We start from the raw sequence: 27,512 nt of genomic DNA on the forward strand, positions 1-27,512 counted from the left end.
AGGAAAAGTGATGGATTGTCATGGATTCTGCCTGTTTTATGCAGGGACCCATGCTTCGCACTATTCGGGCGTGCTGATGATTGTCCATGAGAAATATCAGCCTGTCCTTGTTAAAAATGATGTGCAGGGCCGCTTTCTGGTGATCGAAGTCTTATTTGAAGGCGAGATTTTATGGCTGTTGGGCCTCTATGCTCCGAATGATCCCGCATCCCGGCGGGATCTTTGGTCCACTTTGCAGGGCTCCATGTCACTCGGCCGAAGGGGATTCTTGATGGGAGATTTCAATATGTGTGTCGACTCTTCTCAGTCCACTTCAGGGCATTCGGTAATGGATACGCCGGAAAGCCGGGTGTGGAGTTCTTTTGCTTTGCACGTGCTCAAGCAAGATCTTTGGTCGTGGCTTCACCCTTCTTTTTCAGGGTTTACTTTTCATTCCGCACAATATGCAACTACCTGGTCGCGGCTGGACAGAATGTATATCATGCAGGGCGATGACTTTCTTCCCGACATGCTGGAAATGAAGGTCTTGCGGCAATATGCGTTGTCGGACCATTTCCCCCTCCAGCTTGAGATGCGGGCACACTCTATTGCACCTTTTGTGCAATTCCTGGATAGGCTCCCTTTACGTTTCAACTCCTCTTATCTGAAGCATTCAGTTTTCCAGGGCTATATGCAGCAGTTGATTGAGAGGTTCTTATTGGACTTCGCCTCTGAGGGCTGGCCTTCATTTGCACGGCTGCTCTCTAATGTGCAGCGGGTTGCTCGCCAGTATGGGATCCATCATGCCTCGCTTTGCCGTCGACGTCGACATGCAGCAGAAGACTTACTGGCCTTGGTCCGTTCCTTGCTCCTGGATTCCCCTGATGATGATTTTCTGCTGTCTCTGGAAAGGCGGTTGGCCCATCTTATTCAAGTGTTTCAGTTGAAATCTTATCAACAGGCCAAGCTGCACAACTTGATGGACACAATGCAAGATAGCACCTGCCAGTCTCATAAGTTCTTTCGCGCCTTGCATGCTTCTCCGCCCCGCGAAAATATGACCAGACTCCAGGATTCGGAAGGTCGCATGGTCACGGATCCGCAGACCATTGTCACTATGTGCAGAAACTATTTTATGGATCTTCTTGGTTCCTCTTCCTCGCCTTCTAGCCAGGTTACGCATGCCCGTGCGGTCTTCTATCATCTGGTCCGCCAGCAGGTTCCAGTTGATATGCAAGCCGCTTTGGAGACGGATATTTGCGAGGACGAGGTTATGGACGTTTTGTTGCACCTGCCGAATGATAAAAGCCCTAGCTGGGATGGTCTCACTAATGAATTCTTTCAGACCTCGGCCACGCAGTTGGCGAAGCCATTGGTGGCCATGTTTCAGCAGGTGTGGGAAACGGGGGTCATGCCCTCCTCATGGAAAGAAGGCCTTATCAAACTAATTCCAAAGGTCCCTTCGCCGTCAAAGTTGCAACACTGGCGACCAATCTCTTTGATGGGCTCCATGTATAAAATCTACTCCAAAGTGCTGGCGAATCGGCTCCACAAGCACCTTCTAGCTATTGTGCATCCTCTCCAATATGGTTTCATTAAGGGCCGCAACATTCTGCATAATATCTTAAATGTGCAAATGGCCATTGACTATGCGCGGCACTCCGGTCAGGAAGTGGTATTGATCCAATTGGACTTGGAAAAGGCATTTGATTATGTGGACTGGTCTTTCATTGCAGACCTCATGTCGGCTATGGGCTTTGGTACCCGAATGTCCCGATTGATCTACACCATTAGTGCTGAGGCTTCCTCCAGAGTTATGCTTAATGGTGGAGTTACAGAGCCATTTGTCCTTGCACGCTCGGTCCGACAGGGTTGTCCTTTGAGCCCTCTCTTCTTTGCCCTGGCGACTCACCCGGTCCTTTCAATGTTATCCTCCATGGCAGCCTCTACCCAGCTGGCCGGTCTGTCTCTTCCGTTGGGTCAGCACTTTGTTAGCCAATCTTTGGCGGATGACACCTTTATGATTTTGCAGGCGGACAGGGACAACATTCGAAGGGCATTAGATGTTTGGACACTCTTTGGTCAGGCCTCTGGGCTTCGCATCAATGCCCTTAAGTCAGCCCTTCTCAGTTGTACGGAGCCTGATTTGCAGTCCTTAGGCTGGCAAGGCCGGGTGGTTTCCCGTGGCTCCATTGTCAGGCATCTTGGATACCCATTGGGGGTGGATGTACGGCCAAAAGCCCTGCTGGAGTGGATTTCACAAAAATTGGTAGCAAAGTTTATGTATTGGAAGTCGCAAGCGTGGCCATTCCATGTCCGCCTCAAAGTGGCCCAGACAATCATGCTTCCAATGCTAACGTATTTCCTGCCATTGTTGCCATGGACTCCTACTACTTTGAAGGCCCTCACTCATCCCATCCGTTTCATGCTATGGAAGAAGGACTCACTGCAGGCCGGCATTTCCTGGATTTCTTGGTCACACACATGTACCCCTAAGCGCATGGGTGGCGGAGCGATTTTGGATGCACACACTCATATGTTAGCTCTCCGTTGGTCCCTTTTTCGTGCCATGTGTGTGGATCACCACCCTTGGTCCATTATAGCCCGTTATTTTCTTGAGGACAGCGGGCTCCGCCATGGCAACACACGGCTTCGGGCCTCCTGGTGGCATGTCCTTAATGCTGACTCTCGTGTTTCCAGTCCCTCTTCCTCTTTGTTACTGCACTTGGTCGCCTCTTGGAAAGTGGTGCTCCAAAAGGCCCGCTGGCACCCAGTGGGGGACCGCTTGCAGACTAACTCCTTTCAGCTGGAATTGTTGGCAGTATCGAGACTCCTTTCATGGGAAGATAAACATCAACTCAGACCAAGATTTAATCGCATGGCCCGTTTAGGTGTGATGTCGGTTGCGGATGCTACCCTTGCTACTCGCAATGTCCTCGTCTCATTTCGGACTGCTCGGCGACTCTTTAAGATCCCGCGTAGATACCGTGATTTGTGGGAGCAGCTTTCGTCGAAGCTTCAGGGTCGGCAACCCTTTCCTGCCTTGACGGTGGATCGCCCTTGGCAGGACTGGGATCTTGCAGGCCGCCTGAGTCTGGAAAAGGCCTCCACTAATCAGGTGTATCATCTTCTTGTTCAAGATCACCAATGGCTGGGAGAGAAAGCTAACACTGTTTGGGGACTGCGGAAATCGCTGTCATGGTGGCACAAAACGCTGATGGAGGGCTGGCAAAATAAGACACCTTTCAAATGCAAGGTTTTTCTTTGGCGGGTTATGATTGGTGGTCTTCCTCTGGCCTCGGCCCTTGCCAAGCGTCGCATCTCGAATGGCAATTGTTTCTTCTGTACCACACCGGCGGAATCGGCCCGACATCGTTTTCTCTCTTGCCCGCTCGCCAAGAATATCTGGTCACTCTTGTCGCACATTTGGCGCGCGGTGGTGGGCTCCTCGCTAACTCCTTTCGATTGGGTTTTTGTGCGCCCGAAGTTTTCCGCACCGCCACAGTTGCATGAGAAGATCTTATTTCACTTTTTCAGATATTGGGGATGCTGGCACATTTGGACCACGCGCAATGCTTTTCTCTTTGATTCGGCCTCTAATGTACCCCGACATATTGCCAGGCTTAAAGGGCTCTTGCATTGGCAGCTGGATATCATCCGACACTCCGACTTGCTCCCTCGAGAGGATTTGCATCCGTGGCATATGGCAATTGCCTCTGGGTCGTTGCTATGATTGGTGTAACTTTTTCAGTGCATTACTACGGGGCTTCCCCACACATTGGCCTAGGGCCCTCGTGTATCTTGTAATCAGAAAAAAGAGAGAGAGAGAGAAAGAGAAAACCTCTTCACATGATGGCTTTGTGTCATCATGTATCTTGTAATCCAGTAATCTTGTATTTTTTTCGTAATTAATATAATTACCTTTTACGAAAAAAGAGAGAGAGAGAGAGAGAGAGAGAGAGGAGTTACCCATTTACGAAAAAAAAAAGAGAGGAGTTACCCCAACAGGCTGCGAGAGAGAGAGTTAGCTCAACCCCCCTTGTCTCCATCTTTGACTAAGCCATCTTTTCTTCCACTCTCCCATCCCAAATTCATTCCTCCTTTATCTCTCGAATCCACTTTTATGAACGATGGCTCCAAAATGACAAGGTGGAAAGACCATGAGAACCACCGCAACCAGCAAAGAAAGGATATTGCCAAAGATACGGGAGTGCTGGAGTCGCCACTACCAATGGAACATCGGGTGTAGCGAACGCAAGTGCAAGCAAAGACGAAATTCCCAATGTCGTCTTGCCAAACTAGATTATTCACGCTTCAAAAATAGGCTATTATTTTCATATCGCCACATAAAATTATGAGCTTTTTACTAAAATTTTACATAAAATGTTAGCTTTTACATTAAATAGTACAAGATCTACTTGTTAGATTGCATGGATAGCATCCATATAAGACTTAAGTACAAAAATTTAAAAAAAAAAACTTTCATATTTTTCTTTTATATGAATTGATAGTTTTATCTAGAGAGTGTATTAATACATGTATAAATGATTAACTGCTACCTATGATTTGTAGTTAGATTAATCAAGATTATAATTCATAAAATCATGATGGAAATAGTTGCAGTAGGATATATTGTCAACGCAACAAGGTTAAGATTGATTGAAGCTTGTTATGAAAAGTAAATGTCTATTTAAGGGTCTTGTAAATCATCTCGTTAAATTATTGCCGCAATATTTTTTTTCAAAGGAAACTCACTTATTTTGGGTAAGTTAGCCCCAAACGGGAAAGTCATGTCTTACTTAACATGTTGTATGAGATATACTCAACACTTCTTTATGGGGAGAAGAATCCTCATCAGAATATAAGGTTACCTTAGGATAAAGTCTACCTTGGCTATGGAAGCTGTGAATTGCACAATGGTGTGATTGTCATTGTTTGAAAGGATTGTTTGTGTTTGCTAGAATCTAGATCTCTAATAAAAAACATTGACAAACAGGATAAAAAGAAAGATCAAGCTAGGCTACCCATAAGCTAGCTGCGAGACACTACTCCAAGGGGGTCATGGTTATCGCTTTGAGAGGCTTAGCTCCATAGCGAAAGGTCTGTCTGTAGGGATAGCCTCGAGCAGTAGAAAATGTGGGTACCGGAGAGGGGACTCTGGCGTAAATTCTGCATTACTACTAGAATTTGACGAGCCCCTTCGTTACAAGGGTGAAATTTTGGTGGGCAGAATACCCTCGTGGAATTTTGTATATCTTCTGCATGGTTGGAAAGATGAAAATTGTAATGAACTTCCAATATAATAAAGAAATTTGTTTTATTCAAGGGTTTGTTTGAATTGTATCCGTGTCCATGAGATAAACTATGTGAAGGAACTTGTGATTTAACAGACTAATTAAGGAAGCTGGTTGTATATATTCCAATAAATGTATTGTAGGTAATTAAAAAACTAAAGATGATTCCCTCATCAAACGAAGGCGGGGTGGGCATAACCCCCGACGAGTCCGTCCAATAGTAGGATGGTCTCGGTTAGCTGGGAGCTTTTCTAAATCGGTGATAGAAATAGGAAGACGATAAATTGACCAACTAGTCGTTAGGTAAAACCGACTTGCATTGTTTTAGGGGGGCCGGAATGGGATTTTGCCTTATGGGCAGCAGAGTTGACGTATCGCACTTCCCTTTGTTTCCCATTCTCTTTGAGCCAAGTGCAATGGCAAGTCTGCTTCAGTTCAAGTAATCTTATAAAAAGTGGGAACTCAAAATTATTGACGCTAGTTGGCTATTAGGAGACTCATCTGATTTTAGGAACCCGGAAATTCAGGTCGATTCTAGTAGGTTTGGCCGAAACTCTTCTGTTGCGATGTAGAATCAGTAGGGCCTAAGTGACAAACCCTGTGATACTCCATGGGAGCACCGGGTAGCGTCATTTGGAAAACCTACTGATGGACTACTAAAAGGTGCTCCTTGGATTGAGACTGGCGGACATCACTCGTTAAAATAGAATATGATGTAAGCTTAAGAAGATTTTTTAAGGGATGGTAAATATAGCCTAGGACATGTTTTCTTCTCTTTGTTAATGTATGTTTGTGAATTATGGCAGACTAATGAGTCTTGGAAACAATTCTTGATCTTCCAAGTAATATTTATGTTAGCTATGCATTCATCTAGTTTTGCTAAGAGAAATCAAATGATGCGGATACTAGATCAGTTATACAACCCCTCACCTCTATATCATGAAAGACGGTGGATGATTAGCAAAGAAAATTGCTATATCGATACAAGCCATCTAGCTTATCTTCAGAATAATTTGAAAATGGTAAAATGGATGGAAGATCTTAAAGTTGTCGAGATCTATTTATTTTATGAAGCTAGTGTAAGCTCAACCCTGTATACTAGAGGCAAGAAGATCAAACTAAACCAGTATATCTATGAGGAAGTTATGAAAATCCTTCCAATCGACTGAGTAAAAATTGTAGGTCACTCTAGCCGTCGCAACTACAAAAAGGACGGATTTCGTAAACTCCCTAAAAAATATAGATTCCTAGATATCTACTCTCAAAATCCAAGTTACTTCATAAAGGATATATCAGAATGTCATGCTTAGATTGTAGTAGGGAATCTTTTTCTGGAAAAAATAAGATGAACCTGTGAGCTATCTGATTACCTTATAAATGGGTTGTAATAAAAATTGATTGAGACTTTATCAATCAGAAACCTTATTTTCTCTTGGAACCTCTGAAAATGCAATTTAACTTTAGCAATGGAAAAAAATGTTTTATTTGAAATTGTTTCAATAAATTAAGTAATAAATCATTTGAGTATCAAACTCTAATATTAACACCATATAAATTTCGTAAAGTTTAACTTGGGAATTGTGAAAATTTCCAAGACTTTCGCACCCACAATAATTTCCAATGAAGCCCAAGAGAAAAGGAATCTTTTGAAATAAGTCAAACCTCTAAAATTTGATGGGAAAGGCGAGAATATGGAAGCCGATGTAGAAATTTGGATCGAATCCATGGAAGATTATTTTACTACTGTTGGAACTATCCTAGCCAACCAAGCCATGATAGTTGAGCTAAAATTAATTGGCGAAGCTGAACTCTGGTGAAAGTAGTGGTGTTGAGATCAAGATGTCCCTGAAAATACCATTACTTGGGATTCGCTAAAAGAAGTTGTAAGAGAAAGATATTTACCTCCAGCTTATCGCACCTAGAAGATGAATGAGTTCTTTAATTTGAAGCAAATGGGATTGACCCTAGAAGCGTATTACTCCAAGTTTGTTTCACTTCTTAAATATGCACCCTCCATGGATACTGCTCAACAAGTGTCCAAGTTCTGCAATGGGCTAAATTCTCCTCTAAACAATTGTTTCGAATCAATGTGCCCAATAGACCTCCAAGATGCTTTGATTCAAGCTTCTGCTATTGTGCAAGAAATACAATCAAAGTCTAAAAATAATAAGTTCTTGAGCTACAATAACCAGAGCAAAGGAGGATTCAAAGGTCACGCAAAAAGAACCCAAGGCCAATTTTACCAAGGTCAGAAGAAAAAGGCAAAATGCAATGCAGTTGAAAATTTTGTTCCTACCCAGGGAAACAAGAATGGTCTTAGGTGCTTTCATTGTAACGAGCCACGACATTTCAGGAGAGAATCTGAGTAGTGGCACACTTTGAAAGAAAATGGCACATAGACCCACACCCAACCACTTGTCTTATAGATGAATGGATATATTGGGCATAATGGAGGAAGCCTCTAGAGAGACTTCAATGGGATCTAGGAGAGTGGGTGTGGAGGGATCCCTTCCTTGATAGGCCATCCAACATTCCCTTCTTTGGCTACACTACTAGATTGGGATGGAGGATACAGATGAGCAAGATTAGAGCACAACCTGCAACCACCCCTCATTGGCATAGAGAGGGAGTCTCAGATGAGTTCCTAAGTGACTTTTGGAGGCATCTATATGACAGCCTCAGGCCCAAGAAGATATCTCTCTTTCTATGGTTGGCACTTGGCTTGGATATGGCAGGGACCTAGTGGCATGTGCGCGATGTGGTGAGCCAGAGGAGACACAGAGACATTGCCTATGGGACTATCCGAGAGCCCCTAAGATTTGGAGGAGAGCTCTTAGGATAGTATTCCATGGTATACCACAGTCCATGGTGGCGACATCCATGGGGGGCTACAACTTGGGTCATAGACAAAGCTCTAGCATCATGTGGCTATGAGGACACTCAAGGGAGCATTTCTTTTCTCATCATAGGACAGCATTTAAGCAAGATCCCTACCCCAAACTACTCACAGACACTTGCACTGATTTCCAGCATTATAGCTTGGTACATATGGACTGTGAGATGTAGCCACGTCATTGATCTTCACAATATACCCACTGGGGAGTCTTTATCGAGGATTTGGACAGAGATACTCCACACTCTCCATGGGAGATGGGAGAGGTTGCAAGGCAGCTCCGAGAGGATGAGAAAGAAAAGGGAGGAAGGGAGGCTTTCCTATGGATTTGGGATTCAAACACCTTCTTTCACACTACCCCTTAGATGGTCTAGCACTTTAGCCCACTAGACTCCTTGTTTACACAACCATTGTATCTTTGATGTACTTAGTTACTCTTCATAGAGTATCTTGTACTTTGTATTTACCTTAAGGCGCTTTCTCTGAGGTGTTATTAATAGAATTCTCTTTTCTTGGGGAAAAAAAAACATTGCCCACTAATAAGCTCTTTAAAACAGCCCCAAAACAATAAATTATCAAAAGTTTCATTGAACGAGGAGCAGTTTTATAGAGTTTTTGTGTCCTACATGTAAAACCCTGATTTGAGAGGATCCTTCCATGTCTATAACTAGATAGGCTGCCCATCATTTAGACCCATCCTGGTTTCTCGTGTTTACATGCAGATTTCAACCATTGGCTATGACTCTAGTCTAGCAGCTATCTAGCCCTTGGCAACTGCAGCCCTTCCTCCTCCAATGCCTACCAACCTATCTACAGCTGCCCCCCTGCTGCTTGGAGCCTTGAGCCTCCTGAAGTTTGTTGTCTACCTGTAGACACCAGCAATCTAGTCATCGTTCCAGCTGCCTGCCGTGTGTTTTCAGCTCCTAGAGCCAAGCAACAAGTTGCTGTCCCTTCCAGCAATTGGTGCAGCCTTGTGTTTTGCTGTCCAACAGACCATCTCCATCATCATCCACCTCCTCTACTGTCGCCTGACTATTTACAGCCTCTGGTAATCAGCATTCTTCGATTTTCAACACTCCAACATCTTTGATTGGTGGTTTTCAACACTCAAATCATGCTCCGACACTCACTGCTCTGCCCTTTGAGCATTTTGTACACTCTTACATTCCTTTCCTAGATCGATTCATCACTTCAGAGTTCTCTTCTTTCTATGTTTGTGTCTGTGTTTTTTGCATTTTGAGTTTTGAGTTTTGCGTTTTGCGTTTAGGGCTTGAGTTGTGCACATCATTGTTTGAGTCTTTGTGTTTCAGTCGTGCTTGTACTTTTTGTGTTTCCTCAATGCAAAACCTAGCATATCTTCACACACGTTGCTAGGGAAAGTTGAATTACCCCAAATTATGGCCATCGAAAAGAAATGTTTTTGACATTTTTCTTGCATTCCCAATGTAGTGGAGCTATTGGTTTGGCATGGCACATGTCTTTTTTTTTCTTGCAAGTAAAATGTGGCTGATTATATTACTCAAAAAAACTGATTACAATGGAGTACTCACGCTCAACAGACAAGCTGGAGCTGATGAAAGTCACAGATACATCATATATACAAGCCTCTCAAGGCGGTCTGGGGGGGATGGGGGCAAGAAGCCATGGAGGGGGGGTGTATCGCCATCTGGGGCTACCTGCCTGCATCACGAAGAACAGGTCCTGGCCGCCCCAAGTGCGCATGAAATGACATCGGAGCTCCTGGCGAGCCCTGGACTCGCCCTGCACCTGATCCCATCAGCCTCAAAGGGAGTGGATGATGGAGGTCCAAAGCTATGCTAAGGTCGCCTGTACTGAAACTCTCTCTCCGCCGAAAGCCACCTGACACCACACCTTCCAGATGTGAGTGGATGATGGAGGTCCTAAGCTCTGCTAAGGTCACCTGTACTGAAAGTCTCTCTCCACCAAAAGCCACCTGACACCACGCCTTCCAGATATGCCAACCAGTAAGACTCCCTATGATTTTCCATACCTCCAACCGGTCTGCTGTGGGCTCTAGTACCTGGCGGATGGGTAGAGCCTCTAAACCCACCACTGCACACGACCTTGCCTTGAAAATGAATATCGTATCCTGCATCCCAGCCTCATACAGAAGGTGACGGCCTTGGCTGACCGCCTGCCAACAGAAAGCTCTCCCAAAGATACATCCAAGGTTGGGTGCTATGCGGCAAAGGATGCGGCATACTTCTCTCCACACGAGTTGTGCCGACTCACACGACCAAAGGCAATGCTTTGGGATTTCCATAGACTGCTGTGTGCAGCCCTTACAAACTCCCTCCTGCATCATCTTGGTAAGCGAGCTTCCCACCGCCAAGCCTCCGTGTGCCACCAGCCATAAAAAATACGATACCCTCCTCGGCCTCCAGCTGTCCCTTAGGCAGCGCCAGAAGGTCCGTCGAAACGGCTCTGTGATGTTGTGCTCCGCTCCGCCCAGTGCCTGCTATGTGATGGCGCCCAATCCATATCCTCCTACATCAGTACGTGTCTACCAATCCTGGCGGTGTACTCCAGGAACCTCGGTGGCTTCTTGGCGACCACAGTGGCCGGCCAAAGCCAATCTCCCGGATCCCACTCCAGCTCATCAAGTGGCCTTCCTTCCCAGATCCAGAGGCGCCACTCCCTGAGCTCCTGCCAAAAGACCAAAGGGTCCAGCCGCCATGTCTTCCCCCGAAGGCCAATCACCCGGATCCTCTTCCATGAAAGGACAGCTATCCCCTTATCCTACTGCCCTCCCTCAAGAGCCAGATGCCCTTCCTCCTGCACTGTGAAAAAGGTCCCAAGTGGAGCGCTACCCACTCTTCTTGCCACCTATAGGGGGATGCCTGCTGGTGAAAACCTAACGGTCCATACCTCCCCGGGCTCTATCGGCTCTCGTTTCGGGGGAGCAAGACACTCCTGAGGTATTGCTGCGTCTATCTCCCTTCTCCTCAGCTCCACTCCTCGTTGGCATCCTGATACTTGTTGCAGCACCTCCTCGTCCGCCAACCTGTACACCTCCCGCCATGTCCTGATGGTACGAGCTAGGCCAGCCTCCCCACTAGCCCACTAGATGTGGGGGCGCGCTCGCCAATCTGTGCCCCTTCCCGGTCCTTGACTTGGGAGTTCCAAATCACCGGCTGATGGTCTATCTCCTCCTGGCAGCCTGGGTGGCTCTGGATTAGGGCCTTACGGAGGCCCTGCCACACGCAGAGCAAGCCACCTAGGAAGGGTGATCTGGGGGGGGGGGGGGGGGGGATGATCTGGGCTGACGTGAAGATCCATCTCAAGGACGCCCTCCACTCACCGACAAGCCTCAGTCTACAGTCCTGAAGACCCTCCTCCTCCAATAGGACCTTCCAGGTCTACCCTCCCGGTGTGAGGCCACGAACAACTAGCTTACCCAAGAGGGCCATACTCTGATACTCTGGGTCTATGATCCCAAGTCCTCCTTCTTACCGATGTCGTATAATGGTCGCCCACGCCACCTTGGCCCTGGAATCCCTGAAGCCGTTTGACCCGAACCAAAGGAAATTCCACACTAGGTGGCGAACCTGCATTATGCAGGAAGAGGAGAAGCACCAACATGAGGCGATGTACTAGGCCATCGGTAGGAGAACCTGGTTAACCACCAGGGCTCGGCCGGCTAGTGAGAAGCCAGCCGTGCTCAAACACGAGGCGATGTACCAGGTCGTTGCTACGAGGACTTGGTTAACCACCAGGGCTCGACGGCTAGTGAGAGGCGAGCCGTGCTCTAGTAGGTCAGCTTCCTCTGAATAGAATCGAGGACTGGAAGAAACTGCTGGGCGGGAATGATATCGAGTTCCACCTAGAACCCTAGGTACCAGACGATCTGTCCTCTGCTCACCTATATAAATCCCAGGTGGACGCCCCACTCCGTGCTAGAGTTTGGGTCTGTGACGAAACCAACCGACTTTCGCTGATTGATTTTTGCTCTCGCTGCAGAACAGAACACCTCAAGAGCCAGCCTCACTCTCTCCAGCATCAACTCGTCATCCCCTATGTAGAGCGCTGTATCATCTGCATACTCTGAGTCTAACAACTCGGTCTCCTCTCTTACTGGAATTCGGAGGCCACGTAATCCGCTCACATATGACCTGAGGAAGTGAGACATCGCCTCTGCAAAGAGAAGGAACACGTACAGGGGCCATGGGGCAGCCCTATCAAACGGATCTCTCCAGCCGAAACTCCTCCCCTCGCCTACCTCCTATGAGAACCTTGCTGGTGACCGATTTGTAAAGTGCGGAGACCCGCAAATCCAAGCCTGGGGGAAACCCAACCTCACCATGGTGCCCTCTAGGAAATCCTAGGTCACCCTGTCATAGGCTTCCTCAAAATCCAAGAGTAATACAGCCAATCTCTGCCCACTGTGTTGGGCCCACTCTGTCGCCTCAAAGAAGGTGAATACATTGTCCAGGATGCTCCTATCCTGGACAAAGCCTATCTATGTGTCATGGATGATGTCGGGAAGCATGGGGCGTAGTCGCCTATTAATGATCTTTGCTAGCGCCTTATAGGCCACTAATAATAAGGTGATCGGTCTCCACTGGGAAAGCTCCAACCGGTCTCCCCCCTTGGGGAGAAGACTGATAAGGCCTGCCAAAAGACTCCCTGGCATCTGTCCTGAAGTGAAAATCTCCTGAAAGGCCATCACTAGGGGAACCTTCACCACTTCCCAGAAGGTGGTGAAGAAAGCCTTAGAGAGGCCATCCTCTCCCAGGCATTTCTGCCTGTCTTGTGTATAGAAAACCTCCTCTAGTTCAGTCTCTGTGAAGGGGGCTAGGAGGGAGCGTCCCATCTCCTCTGTGACGAGGGACGCGATGTTATCCCAGACCTGCTGTCTCTACATCGCTGTCCTCTAGCTGAGGCTGTCTCCTGCTGCAAGAGACGGCTGTAGTAATCGGTGGCAATCTCCATCACCTCGTCTGGGCTAGAGCGGAGTACAACCGATCTTCTCATACTGATCTCGAAGGCTGTGTATTTGCTCTCCTGAGATGCAAGGCTAGTGCACTTGGAAAAACTCCTTGCACATCGTGTCCCCCTTCTGCGCCCAGAAAGCTGCTGAGGTGCAGAAAGAAAACTCTCAGCGCCTGTCCTCTAGGCCAGCGATGGCTGCTCGTGCACGCACCTTCTGTGCGTGGAGAGTGGGATCCCCTGGTGCCTCCTGTAATAATCTCTGTGTGGCTACAAGGTCCCTCCGGAGTGCTCTCTCCTCCAAGCTCAACTGCCTAGCCTGTATGGCTGCCTCTTGGCAGATTCTACTCGACTCAACTAGGACCTCTGCAACCTCCTCTGCGATCTGGTCCCTCCTTCCCCACTCTCTGATCCAAATCTGCTCTATCTGTCTTGTCACCTCCTCCCTCCTATAGATCGAGTCAGGGATCTGACAAGATCGTGTATCTAGGGCAGATGCTGGGGGATCTAGTGTCAGGAGAACCGGGCGATGATCAGACAACGTGGTGCCCACCAACTGCCCAATGTGGCCTCCTTGAGAGCCTCCCCACTCTCCTACACAAAACCTGTCCAACCGCTCCAGTAGGACTCCACCTAGCCGCCTGTATCCCCAAGAGAAGTCCACCAACTTCTCCCTCCTGTGGAAGGCAGGGTCTCTCCAGGCATCGCGTGCTCCTACTGCCAATAGAAAGACCTCCCATGCCTCCTGCTCCTCCCCGGCCATGCCGTGGTAGTTTCTCCCTCTGCCCTGCTGGTCCTCCAAAGCCTCCAGGTTGTTGAAGTCTCCTCAAACAATCTAGGAGTCCACCTCTGGGAGTCCTTCCGCGATCTCCACCCAGAACCTATTGCGTGTCCTAACCTCTATAGAGGGATAGATATTAAGGACTCCAAGGTACGAGTCCCCAATATCCAATCTGATTCATAGCACTCTCCTTGCCAATATCGTCCCGTGGTCTCGTACACAAGTGGTAAGACTCGGACCAATAGAGGTGCATACGCCTCCACTCTTGCCGTGGGCACCTATGGCGTGCTCCCAGTAAGTATGCACACTGCTTGGAAGTACCTTTCCTACCCGTTGGGCGTGGGTGGGGGTGAGGTTGTGCTCCTATAGAAGTAAGATGTGGATCTGTCCAGCAAGGGCCAGCTGCAGCTCCTGCCGAATAATCAATTTCTTGGAACCACGTACCCCACTGTAGTGGAGGCTATTCACATAGTGTAAGCTCATGGGGAACCTGTGACTGACCGAACAGGCATCTATTCGGTGTGGAGACTGCTAATAAAGAGGAGAAGCTATGAGGCATGGAAGTACGCTTTGCCACCGGTCTCGACGGCAAACTTCTATCCCCATGGTGGCCCTCGGCCAGACCATAGGGGTGATAGATGTTCGAGGTGGTACTATCAATGCATCTATCAACCATGCTAAGAGTCGGGACTCTTTGCACTAGTAGAAACGGGCTCCTGTGCCAGGGACCACTCGATCACATCCCTTGGAGCTCTCCACTGTAGAGGGGCTCGAAAGATAATGCTCAGGTGAGGGACCTCGACACCAGCCCACCAGTTAATATCCATCATGCAACCAAGCCATTGCTGTGCAAACAAAGCTAGTCCTTCTTCTCCCATCCACTGGGAGGTGTGGTCCGCCACTTGACTCTTCAACTCTTCCTCTATCTGTGTCGTCGTCCACTCCCCTAAGTGAGAGGACAGAAGAAAAAAGGCGTAGTTTGGTCCATCCAGTGGTGCTAGTAGATGGACCTTGCCTCTCCTTGACTTACGAACCACGAAGATCCCCACCTCTAGAGATAGTGGGAACTCAAGTAGGACCATGGGCCACTGCGGAAGAACTCTTGTGGCAACAGGTGTGCCTGTCTCTCGGCAAAATGTGACGGGTGGCATGGTGGATAAGCTGGTGGTTGTATGGGAGGGGGAGGACTGCTGGTGCGAGGAGGATGTAGGCGTGTGTGGCTCATCACCTCCTATGGGAGGAGGGGGGGTGGGATTGGGGGTATCACCTGAACGGGGGGTGGTGGGAGAGAGGATAATCGAGGGATGGTGGGATGGGCGGAGGTACATGGCGGGGTGGGGGGCGGGGGGGGGGGGAGGGGCAGGGGGGAACTGGTGGCCCTGGAAATGGGAGGCTGTGGGCCAGGGTTAGTGGGGGCAGGGTTTCGGGGGGGGGAACATGGGATGTGGTGGGAGGGGGGGCTATGGGAACTCGGGAGAGATAGTTTGTGGCGCGGGTGGTGGATGTGGGGGGTTGCGGTCCTGCCGGGTGGGGTGGGCAGAAGGGGCTGTGGGGTGCTCTGCTGAGGGGGCGTCACTCGCCCACCATCTCCTTGCTGCCGAGGCTGGGTCTGAGACATTGGTTGCGCCCCCTCTGCTGTCTCCCTCTCTGTTGTCTCTGGACCCGTGTGAAGCCGTCAGCGTCCACCTCCATATGCATAGTCAGTGGCGCGGGTAGTGGATGTGGGGAGCTACGGTCCTGCCGGGTGGGACGGGTAGGGGGACTGTGGGGTGCTCTACTGAGGGGGCGTCGCTCGCCCACCATCTCCCTGCTGCCGAGGCTGGGTCTGAGACATTGGCTGCACCCCCTCTGCCGTCTCCCTCTCTGTCGTCTCTGGACCCGTGTGAAGCCGTCAGCGTCCACCTGCGGACCTGTCGATAGAGCAACCTTGGCTCCGAAATGTGTGCAACCTGCTACGTGATGCCCAAAGTCGTGGCAACACAGGCACTGCCTTGGCTGCCCCATCACAATGACCTGCTTATCCACGAAGGACGCGGGAAGGATAGTGCCGAAGAGCCGTCCAAAGTGTTTCACCAACTGGTGATATTCTATCGCCAAGCCGGGAAAAAGAAGGGTGACCGGGTGCCAAAGAAACCTGTTGTGGAGTGCAAATGCCTCCACAGTAAAGCCACTGTACCAAGGGACCATGTATATGACCCCCTTCGTGGACGCATATGGTGAACTGGCAAGCAACTCGCGAGTTGCGTTTGCCGAGCTAAGCCTGACCATGAGAATCCCTTGGCCCATTAGGACTGCCCCCACGATCTACACTGTGCCGATGCATAGCGTGGAGTGAAGCCAGTCCTAAATCTGGGCCCTGGCTGTGGAATGTCCTACTACCTGACCATAAATTGTTGTTTTCTTTAGGTCCAGCTCCTTAGCTCGGACGACGCGTAAGGTGTTTGACTGGGGGCACTTGCTGAGTGCGCTGGGGTCTGACCAAAGGTTTCCATTGCGCATCCCTTCTGAGAAAACTACCAATCACGTCCCGGTGCTACTTGAGAGAGGAAAGTTGCTGTAAATAGAGGGAACAACTAGAGGGTGGGAGGGAACAATGGCACGGGCGGGTGGGGGGGGGGGGGAGGCTACTGTTTTTGGCAGGGGGTGTTGGAGACTGGAGACGGAGGCAGCGCGTTGGGGGTGGAGGGGGGACAACAGGGCGGGGGGTGGATATGGTCGGGACCACAGAGTAGGCGCGGGGTGCAAACTGTCGGGGCGGGAGTGAAAGACGGGCAGGCAGGGTGGGCTATTGCGAGCCGTCGGGTGGGGGGGAGTCAGCATGGGGGGGGTGAGCTAACGAACGGGCACGATCAATCTTGGGGGGCGGGGGGCGCGATCAAATGGAGCGGGGGCAGCTTGCGACGTGACGGCGTGAGCGCACTCGAGCTTTTTTGAAGTTTTTTAGCATGGCACATGTCAAAAATGACCAAAGATATAAATATGCAATAGCATGTGCTAGAGCATTACTCATTTTTCTTGCATTCCCAATGTAGTGGAGCGGAGCTATTGGTTTGGCATGGCACATGTCAGAAACGACCAAAGATATAAATATGCAATAGCATGTGCTAGAGCATTACTCATTTGTTCGAGCTTATTAAAGAATTTTCTTTAAATGAGAAATAGAAATTTTAGGCCAAAATGTGAATCTTAGGCTGAACTAAATCAGCTCCTAACTTGCTAAAACTAGGACTAATGTTTGGATGGCGATTCACCATCCCCACTATACCAATATAAAAGCATTAATTTTTGGATGACGATTCACCATGCCCACCATACCAATATAAAAACATATGTCCTAAGAGAGAAAAAAACCATAAATACACTAAATACAAAAAAAAAAAAAAGTGCTTGCCATTTTTCTTGCATTTCCAATACAAAAAGTTGTTGGTTTGGCATGGTACATGCAAGAAAAAGTGTAAATAACAAGTTACGAGGGAAATGCATGTTCATTAGCATTGGTCACTTTTGGGCCTTCACAGTCAAGAAAAATGGCAAGACAATCCTAATCACTCCAATAATGGCCACTAGCCACATAGCTTGGCAAGTTAAGTGTTTGATTTTACTCTTTGGCCTTTTAAGGTAACAAAATCTTCCAACTTATTCAATCACTTTTCAAAACTTTCTTTGCCCCAAAAGAAAAAAATGTAATGCAATGCAGGAAATAATGTATTTTGAACTTGAAATGGGTCCTGATTGCTTCTTATTCATAACATCATGCACTAGTTGACATTCCCTGTCATTCCTTACAGGATTATGCATAGAAGGTGAGTCATCCCATGAAGTTTCTGTGGCGTGTAAGAAGAAGTCGATTTGTGCAAGTCCTAGACCAGTTTGAACAATCTGCAACATCAAGGAGTGAGTTGAATTTGGAGGCCAATCAAAATTCTGGGAAATATAAAAATCTATCTAACGCTCAATAATCCATATGATAAACTGTACCTAATGCCCAATAGTTCATATTACTCATTAAGACAGATATCACACATATACAAAGACCGTTGTTATTTCAAATTGAATCTGACAGTTTTTACATGTTTAAAATGAGTTCGACATTGTTTTTCTTGTCATTAAAATGATTCTTTTACTATTTTATTAGGGCTGCTTGCTAATTAGTCAAATGTAAGCCATCAGTTAAATATATGCCCCACAGAAGCTGACCAGAAAGTTGTATTGGCCCAAATAAATGAGTTGAGCTTCTATCATAATGTACTTGTGTTAAGATGCTGACAATTGATTCAGTAGTAGAAAATTTCTCTTGCCAAGACAAGAAGAGAGACTTGTAAAAGAAAATGATATATAGTCAGTTGGCATCCATAGGAGATGCATATGTTGTTTCATGGCTAATATTTGGAGCAGAGTGGGCATTTGGGTACCGTTAGTGTTTTTTAAAGCCATATAGGTTGCCACATTGACCTTAGCTAGGCAAAGTTTCAAGGCAGTTTCTAGGAGTCATGCTCTAGCAAGATTGAGCTTAGCTGGGCAAAGTTTCATGGCACTTTCTTTGAGTCATCATGTTCTAGCCAGATTGAGCCTAGCTGGGAAAAGTTTGATGGCACTTTCTTTGGGTCATCATGTTCTAGCTTTGCAGTTGCTGACTATTCTTTTGGTGCACTTTGTGACTTTTTTTTTTTGCAAATAAAATGTGGCTGATTATATTACTCAATAAAACTGATTACAACGGAGTGCTCATGCTCAACAAACTAACTGGAGCTGATGCAAAGTCACAAATACATCATGTATACAAGCCTCTCAAGGCGGTCTGGGGGGGATGGGGGCAAGAAGCCATGGAGGGGGGGGGGGGGGGGGGGGGAGGTGTATCGCCATATGGGGCTGCCTGCCTGCATCACGAAGAATAGGTGCTGGCCGCCACAAGAATGCATGAAATGACAACAGAGCTCCTGACGAGCCCTAGACTCTCCTTGCACCTGCTCCCAACAGCCACGGAGGGAGTGGATGATGGAGGTCCACAACTCTGCTAAGGTCCCCTATACTGAAAGTCTCTCTTCGCTGAAAGCCACCGGACATCGTGCCTTCCAGGTATGCCATCCGGTAAGACTCCCTATGATCCCCCATACATCAGAGAGGTCTACTATGGGCTCCAGAACCTGGCGAATGGGTAGAGCCTCCAAACCGACCACTGCGCACGACCCTCCCTCGATGCTGAATATCGTGTCCTGCATCCCAGCCTCATACAGAAGGTGACAGCCCTGGTTGACTGTCTGCCAACAGAAAAATCCCCATGACATACATCCAAGGCTGGGTGCTATACGGCGAAGGATGCGGAATGCTCCTCTCCACATGAGCTGCACTTCCTCACATGACCAAAGGCAATGCTTTGGGGTTTCCAAAGGCTGATGTGTGCAGCACTTACAACCTCCCTCCTTCTGCATCTGGGCAAGCCAACTTCCCACCGCCAAGCCTCCGTGTGCCACCAGCCATAAGAAATACGATACCCTCCTTGGCCTCCAGCTATCCCATAGGCGACGCCAGAAGGTAAGTCGGAACAACTCCGTGATGCTGTGCTCCGCCTAGTGCCTACTACGTGATGACACCCAATCCATACCCTCCTGCATTAGTACTTGTCTGCCAATCGTGGCAGTGTACTCCAGGAACCTCGGAGGCTTCTTGGCAACTGCATTGGCCGGCCATAGCCACTCTCCTCAATCCCACCCCAACTCATCAAGTGGTCTGCCCTCCCAGATCCAAAGGCACCACTCCCTGAGCTCCTTCCAGAAAACATAGGGGTCCAGTCGCCATGTCTTTCCCTGAAAGCCCACCACCTGAATCCTCCTCCATGAAAGTGTAGCTATCTTTTCATCCTGCTGCCCTTTCTCAAGGGCCAGATGCCCCCCCTCCTGCATGGTGAAAAAAGTCCCCTGCAGGGCGCCGCCTACTCTACCTACAACCTGTAAGGGGATACCTACTGGTGAAAACCTAGCGGCCCATACCTCACTCCCTGAGCTCCTTCCAGAAAACATAGGGGTCCAGTCGCCATGTCTTTCCCTGAAAGCCCACCACCTGAATCCTCCTCCATGAAAGTGTAGCTATCTTTTCATCCTGCTGCCCTTTGTCAAGGGCCAGATGCCCCCCCTCCTGCATGGTGAAAAAAGTCCCCTGCAGGGCGCCGCCTACTCTACCTACAACCTGTAAGGGGATACCTACTGGTGAAAACCTAGCGGCCCATACCTCCCCGGGTTCTATCGGCACTCCTATCGGGGGATCCAGCCACTCCAAAGGTATTGCTGCATCTATCTCCCTTCTCCTCAACTCCACTCTTGTCTGGCAGCCTAATACTCACTGCAGCACCTCCTCATCCGCCATCCTATACACCTCGCGCCAAGTCCTGATGGTACAAGCCAGGCGGGACTCCCAACCAGCCCACAAGATGTGGGGGCCCTCGCCAATCTATGCCCCTTCCTGATCTTTGACCTAGGGGTTTCAAATCACTAGCTGACAGTCTATCTCCTCTTGGCAGCCTGGGGGGCTCTAGATTAGGGCTTTACGGAGGCCCTACCACATGCATGGGGAGTAAGTTGCGTAGGAAAGGTGATCTGGGGGGGCGGGGGGGGGGGGGGGATGGGATTTGGGCTGACGTGAACATCCATCTCAGGGACAGCCTCCACTCACCACCAAGCCTCAGTCTACAATCCTGAAGACCCTCTTGCAATAGGGCCTTCCAGGTCTGCCTGCCTGGTGTGAGGCTGCGCACAACTAGCTTGCCCAAGAGGGCCATACTCTAATACTCTGGGTCTATGATCCCAAGCCCTCCCTTTGACCGATGCCGTATGATGGTCGCCCACACCACCTTGGCCCTAGAATCCCTGGAGCCATCTGACCCTGACCAAAGAAAATTCCACACTAGGCGACGAAGCTGCACTACACAAGATGAGGAGAAGCACCAACACGAGGCCATATACCAAGCCATTGCTAGGAGAACCTGGTTAACCACCAGGGCTCGGCCGACTAGTGAGAGGCGAGCCATGCTCCAATAGGTCAGCGTCCTCTGAATAGAATCAAGGATACGAAGAAACTGTTGAGCGGGGTGATGACAAGTCCCACCTGGAACCCTAGGTACCGGACGGTCTGCCCTTTGTTCACCCATCTAAATCCCAGGTGGACCCCCCACTCCGTGCTAGAGTCCGGGTTTGTGAGGAAACCAACCGACTTTCGCCAATTGATTTTTGCTCCCACTGCAAGACACAACACCTCAAGAGCCAGTCCCACTCTCTGCAGCATCAGCTCATCGTTCTCTATGTAGAATGTTCTGTCATGTGCATACTCTGAGTCTAACAACTCGGTCTCCTCTCTCACTGGAAGTCGGAGGCTGCGTAATCCGCTCGCTCCTGACCTGAGAAAGTGGGACATCACCTCTGCAAAGAGTAGGAATAAGTACAAGGCCAAAGGGCAGCCCTGCCATACCGATCTCTCCAATGGAAACTCCTCTCCATGCCTACTACCTATGAGAACCCTGTTGGTGGCTGATCTGTAAAGTGCGGAGACCCCGTGAATCCAAGCCTGGGGAAACCCAACCTCACCCTGGTGCCCTCTAGAAAGTCCCAGTCCACCCTATCATAAGCTTTCTCAAAATCCAAGAGTAGTACGGCCAGTCTCTGCCCACTGTGTTGAGCCCACTCTGTCGCCTCAAAGATGGTGAATGAATTGTCCAAGATGCTCCTATCCTAGACAAAGCCCGCCTGTGTCTGATGGATGATATCTAGCAGCACCAGGCATAGTCGCCTACCAATCATCTTTGCCAGTGCCTTATAGGCCACTAACAATAAGGTAATCAATCTCCACTTGAAAAGCTCCAACCAGTCTCACACTTTGGGGAGAAGACTAATAAGGGCTGCCGAAAGACTCCCTGGCATCTGTCGTCCCGAAGTGAAGATCTCCTGAAAGGCCATTAGTAGGGGGTCCTTCACCACCTCCTAGTAGGTAGTGAAAAAGGCCTTAGAGAGGCCATCCTCTCCCAGGCATTTCTTCTCGTCCTGTGTATAAAGAGCCTCCTCTAATTCCTTCTCTGTGAAGGGGGCTAGGAGAGAGCGTCTCGTCTCCTCTGAGACGAGGGATGGGATGTGATCCCAGACCTGATGTCTACATCACTACCCTCTAGCTGAGGCTGTCCCCTGCTAGAACAAGCGACTGTAGTAGTCGGTGGTGGCGATCTTCATCACCTCATCTGGGCTAGAACAAGTCCTCCCATATTGATCTCGCAGAGGTTGCATATCTGCTCTCTTGAGAAGCCAGGCTGGTGCACCTAGTACAACTCCCTGCACATCGTATCTCCCTTCTGTGCCCAGAAAGCTGCTAAGATGCGGAAAGAGAACTCCGAGCACTTGTCCTCTAGGCCAATAATGGCTACTCGCACGAGCACCTCCTGTGCGTGGAGGGTCCCCCTGGTACCTCCTGTAATAATCTCTGTGTGGCTGCAAGGTCCCGCTGGAGTGCTCTCACCTCCTTTCAGCTCTGCTGCCTGGCCTGTATGGCTGCCTCTTGGGCAGATTCTGCTCGACTCGACTAGGGCCTCTGCAACCTCCTCTGCGATCCGATCCCTCTGTCCCACTCCTTGGTCCAAACCTGCTCTATCTATCTCATCACCTCCCTCCTCTAGATCGAGTCAGGGATCCGACAAAGCTCGTGTGACTAGGGCAGATGCTAGGACATCTAGTGTCAGGAGAACCGAGCATTGATCGGACAACATGGTGCCAGCCTACTACCCAATCTCGCCTCCATAAGAGCCACCCTGCTCTCCCACATAAAACTTGCCCAACTGGTCCAGCAAGACTCCACCTAGCCGCCTGTATCCCCAAGAGAATTCTAGCGACCTCTCCCTCCTGTGCAAGGTAGGGTCTCTCCACGCATCGCGTGCTCCTACTGCCAGTAGAAAGACCTCCCATACCTCTTGCTCCTCCCCAGCCATGGCCGTGCTAGTTTCTACCTCTGCCTTGCTAGTCCTTGAAAGCTTCCAAGTTGTTGAAGTCTCCTCCAACGATCCAGGAGTCCACCTCTAGGAGTTCATCCGCAATCTCCACCCAAAACTTGCCGCATGCCCTAACCTCCGTAGGAGCATAGACATTGAGGACTCCAAGGCACGAGTCCCCAATATCCAATCTCATCCATAGAACTCTCCCTGCCACTATCGTCATGTGATCTCCTGCACACGCAATGAGACTCGAGCCAATTGAGGTGCATACACCTCCACTCCTGCCGTGGGCACCTATGACGTGCTCCCAGTAGGTGTGCGAGCTGCCCGGGAGTACCTTCCCAACCCACGGGGCCTGGGTGGGAGTGAGCTTGTACTCCTATAGAAGTAAGATGTTGATCTGTCCGGCAAAGGCAGAGGCTGCAGCTCTTGCTGAACAATCAACTTCCTGGAACCACCACGTGACCCATTGTAGTGGAGACTATTCACATTCCAGGATACAAGGTGTAAACTCATGGGGAAACCTACGACTGACCGAACAGGCATCTTTTCGATGTGAAAGTTGCTGATGAGGAGGAACAACTATGGGACATGAAAGTACGGTTTCTTGCAGGTCTGGATGGTGAACTCCAGTGCCCCATGGTGGCCCTTGGCTGACGCAACCAAAGGGACAATAGATGCCCTAGGTGGTATTATCAATGCCTCTATTAGCCATGGTGAGAGTCGTGACTCTATACACTCGTAGAAACGGGCCGCCTGTGCTAGAGGTCACACCACCGTCTGGCCGCCTGTGCTAGAGGTCACACCACCGTCTGGAAAACAGGAATTTCCCCTCCCCCCCGTGCCTCCTCGCCATCGACTTCCCCTCCCCCCTCCCCCCTTAAACCTGAAGTTGCTCTTTTTCCTAGCAACAACTGCCCCCCTCCCCCCCGAGTAGCATAGCAGCATGATGGGCAAGTTTCCAGCAGGGACGCGTAATGGAAACCCCCTGCGCATTCTGCGAGTGCCCCCCAGTCAAACACCTTGCCCATCATTCTCTATGAGAAACAGCTCTTGGCCGTCCGGGCCACAGAGCTGGAGTTGAAAGAAACAATGATCTTTGGTCAGGTCGTAGGATACTCCCCATGGAGGGCCCAGCTGCAGGACTGGCTCCACTCCACGCTGCGCATTGGCATAGCGCAGATCATGGAGGCAATCCTCATGGGCCAAGGGATTTTCATGGTTCGACTCACCTCTGTGGATGCAGCTCATGAGTTAGTGGAGAGCTCGCCCTATGCCTCTACGAAGAGGGTCATCTACATGGTTCCCTAGTATAGCGGCTTCACAATGGAGACATTTGCATTCCACAACAGATGTCTCAGACACCCTGTCACCTTACTATTCCCTGGACTGGCGGTAGAGTACCGCCAATTAGTGGAGGACTTTGGATGGCTCTTCGGCACAGTTCTTCTTGCCTCCTTCGTGAATGCAGTGACAGTTGCAGGACTCCCAAAGGTCACTCCTTTAGTAGCCAGGTCATTGTGACTGGGCAACCACGGCAGTGCCTGTGCTGCCATGACTTTGGGCATCAAGCAACAGACTATACGTGCTTCGAAGCCAAGGCGGCTCCGCCGATAGGCACGCAGGTGGACATTGACGGCTTCACACGAATCCAGAGACAACAAAGAGGGAGACGGCAGAGGGGGCCGCAACCAGCTCCTCAAATGGAGACTCGATAACAAGGAGCAGGAGGGCGAGCGACAGCCCCTCGGCAAAGCACTCCGCAGCCCCCCCTGACCCCCCCCACGCAGCAGGGCCGCAGTTCCCCACAGCCACCACCCGCATCACAGACTGCCTCACCTGAGATCCCACAGTCCCCACACATACCCCCCCGAACCTCCCAGGTTTCCCCCACTGACCTTGGTCCACAACCCCCCCCACAGTCCCCACACATACCCCCCCCGAACCTCCCAGGTTTCCCCCACTGACCCTGGTCCACAACCCCCCCTTTCCAAGGCCATTACCCCACTGACCCTGGTCCCCACACATACCCCCCCCGAACCTCCCAGGTTTCCCCCACTGACCTTGGTCCACAACCCCCCCCACAGTCCCCACACATACCCCCCCCGAACCTCCCAGGTTTCCCCCACTGACCCTGGTCCACAACCCCCCCTTTCCAAGGCCATTAGTCCCCCCTCCATACCCACTACATATCTCCGACCATCCCACCACCACTCGATCTTCTTCCCCCCCACCACCTCCCCTGCCGAGCACCCCCCTTTCCAAGGCCATTAGTCCCCCCTCCATACCCACTACATATCTCCGACCATCCCACCACCACTCGATCTTCTTCCCCCCCACCACCTCCCTTGCCGAGCACCCCCCTTGATCCACACCTAGTTTAGGTGATCCCCCCCTTTCTACAGTCCCCCCCTTTCTAGGGCCACTAGCCCCCCTCCACACCCACCACGTACCTCTGACCATCCCACCACCACTCAACCCTCTTCCCCCCCACCATCTCCCGTGCCAAGTTCTCCTCCTGATCCGCACCTAGTTCAGGTGATCCCCCCCCAAACCTACCCCCCCTCCTCCCACAGGAGGTAATGAGCCACACACGCCTACATCCTCCTTGCACCAATAGTTTTCCCCCTCCCACACAGCCACCAGCTCATCTGCCACCATTGGATGGACCAAACTTTTTTTTTTTCTTCAGTCCTCTCACTCAGGGGATTGAACGTCGACATAGACAGAGGAGGAGTTGAAGAGTCAAGTTGCGGACCACATCTCCCAGTGGATGGGAGAAGGACTGGGAGAAGGACTAGCACTGTTTGCACAGCAATGACCTGGTTGCATGATGGACATTAACCGGTGGGCTGGCGCCGAGGTCCCACACTTGAGCATTATCTTCCGAGCCCCTCCACAGTGGCAAGCTTCGAAGGATGTGACTGAGTGGCCCCTAGCACAAGCGGCCCGTTTCTACCAGTGCACAAACTCACGACTCTCAGCATGGCTGATCGATGAATCGATAGTACCATACACTTGGAGCATCTATCACCCCTAAGGTCCGGCCGAGAATCACCATGGGGGACTGGAGATTGCCGTCCAGACGTGCGGCAAAGCCTACTTGCATACCCCATAGTTTTTCCTCTTCATCAGCAACCTCCACATCAATCGAAAAAATGCCTATTTGGTCAGTCGCAGGTTTCCCCATGAGCTTACACCTTGCATCTTGGAATCTGAATAGCCTTCACTATAGTGGGGCACGTGGTTCCAGGAAGTTGATTGTTCGGATGTCGGTAAAGCATAGACGAACCAAGCGGCATATATCACGAACCAAAGCATGTAATGTATGAAGCCTAACTGTCAAGCATAGACATGAGGCATAAGCGGTCCAAGAGCATGCCAAGTCGGTCCAAATGCCAGTGAATACCAACCAAGATGGAGCTTATGCATAGCTCAAATATATTCCATATATTCAAACATGAGCTCAAAGTCGTCCCCAAATGTCAGATACATGATGGCAAATCCCAAAGCATACATCCGGTACCAATATGTAAGTGACAAAGCATCCAAAGTACCTTCAGCCCACTGTTATTACAGCCAAGTTTGACTGTCAAAACTGAGAAATTTCAGCCAATATTTCAAGCCAAAATCATGGCATAATCATGTGCATACATTCCCAAGTCACTAGGCATCATGTAGGCCCCATATGGGCATCAAACAAGGTAACCGAAGTAGAGTATAAGCATCAAATGCCAATGCCAAGTGTAGCTGCCCTGTTTCCAGCACTGTATAACAGTAAATGACAGTCCCAAATCAGAGAATGTCAGCCCCAAAGCTTCAACGCCAAGCACAAGGCCTAAAGAGGCTTTCAAAGTAGCTGAAATGCCTTCTAGAAACCATTGTTTAAGTGCTCATTTAGGAGCCAAGGCATATAGGCTGAAAACGTGATGAGTAGGCAGGCAGAAATCTGGCGCAAATTCGGTGCAGGCTGTCCTGGGAAGTGGCTGCTCCATGTGGCAATGTTGGTGTGGATGGGAGGCTCAAAGAGGCCCCAAAGAGGGCATACACAAAGCCATGAATGCCCAAAGCAAAGGGCAAGGGAGATCTCGAGCTTTGAAGCTTCAAATGATGGCTGCCCCTCTTCTTCCACCTGTTTAAAACTGAGAACTGAAGTAAAACCCTTCAAACTCTGATACAATACCCCAAGGGCAAGGCCCTGAAGAAGCCCAACAATGCCGGGAGGGAGCTCGGGAAGCCGGGGAGTGTCGGAAGCTCGGGAGATCGGCTATGGCTGTCGAGATGGAGACCAATGCGTGAAGGGAGTTGATGCGAAGGTAGAGAAGCACCGAGTCGAGCTCGAGCAAGAGGAAGCCAAGCTCTGATACCAGTTGAAAGGTGAGAAGGATCGAAGCTTGCACGTGAGCTATGGCGGGAGAGCAAGAGCAAGAAAGAGAGAGACAAGAAATGGGAACTCCAACAGTCACAATGTATGACCGGGCCTTCCTTTATTTACTAATCACTAAAATGTATGTAAAGAATAAAGTGAAATCTACCCTTGCCAAACGGATCGACATCTTACTTCTACAAAAACACAAACTCACTCCCACCCAAGCCTAGCGGGTAGGGAAGGTACTCCCGGGCAGCTCGCATACTTACAAGGAGCACGCCATA

The 27,512-nt window shown here is 49.8% G+C and overlaps 1 protein-coding gene across 4 annotated transcripts in view; it reads right to left on the reverse strand.

Moving 5' to 3' along the window:
- Positions 1-27,512, reverse strand: part of LOC148011785 (uncharacterized) — a 227,820-nt gene that overhangs the window by 92,807 nt on the left and 107,501 nt on the right. For all 4 annotated transcript variants that reach the window (XM_087670840.1, XM_087670839.1, XM_087670842.1 and 1 more), the window contains one exon: positions 17,684-17,776. In XM_087670840.1, coding sequence (XP_087526966.1) covers positions 17,684-17,776 — 93 coding nt within the window. The remainder of the gene's footprint in view (positions 1-17,683; positions 17,777-27,512) is intronic.

This window comes from Lygodium microphyllum, chromosome 28, assembly GCF_053477565.2.
Source record: "Lygodium microphyllum isolate KBCC chromosome 28, Lygodium_microphyllum_v1.1.10, whole genome shotgun sequence".
Classification (NCBI taxonomy): Eukaryota; Viridiplantae; Streptophyta; class Polypodiopsida; order Schizaeales; family Lygodiaceae; genus Lygodium; species Lygodium microphyllum.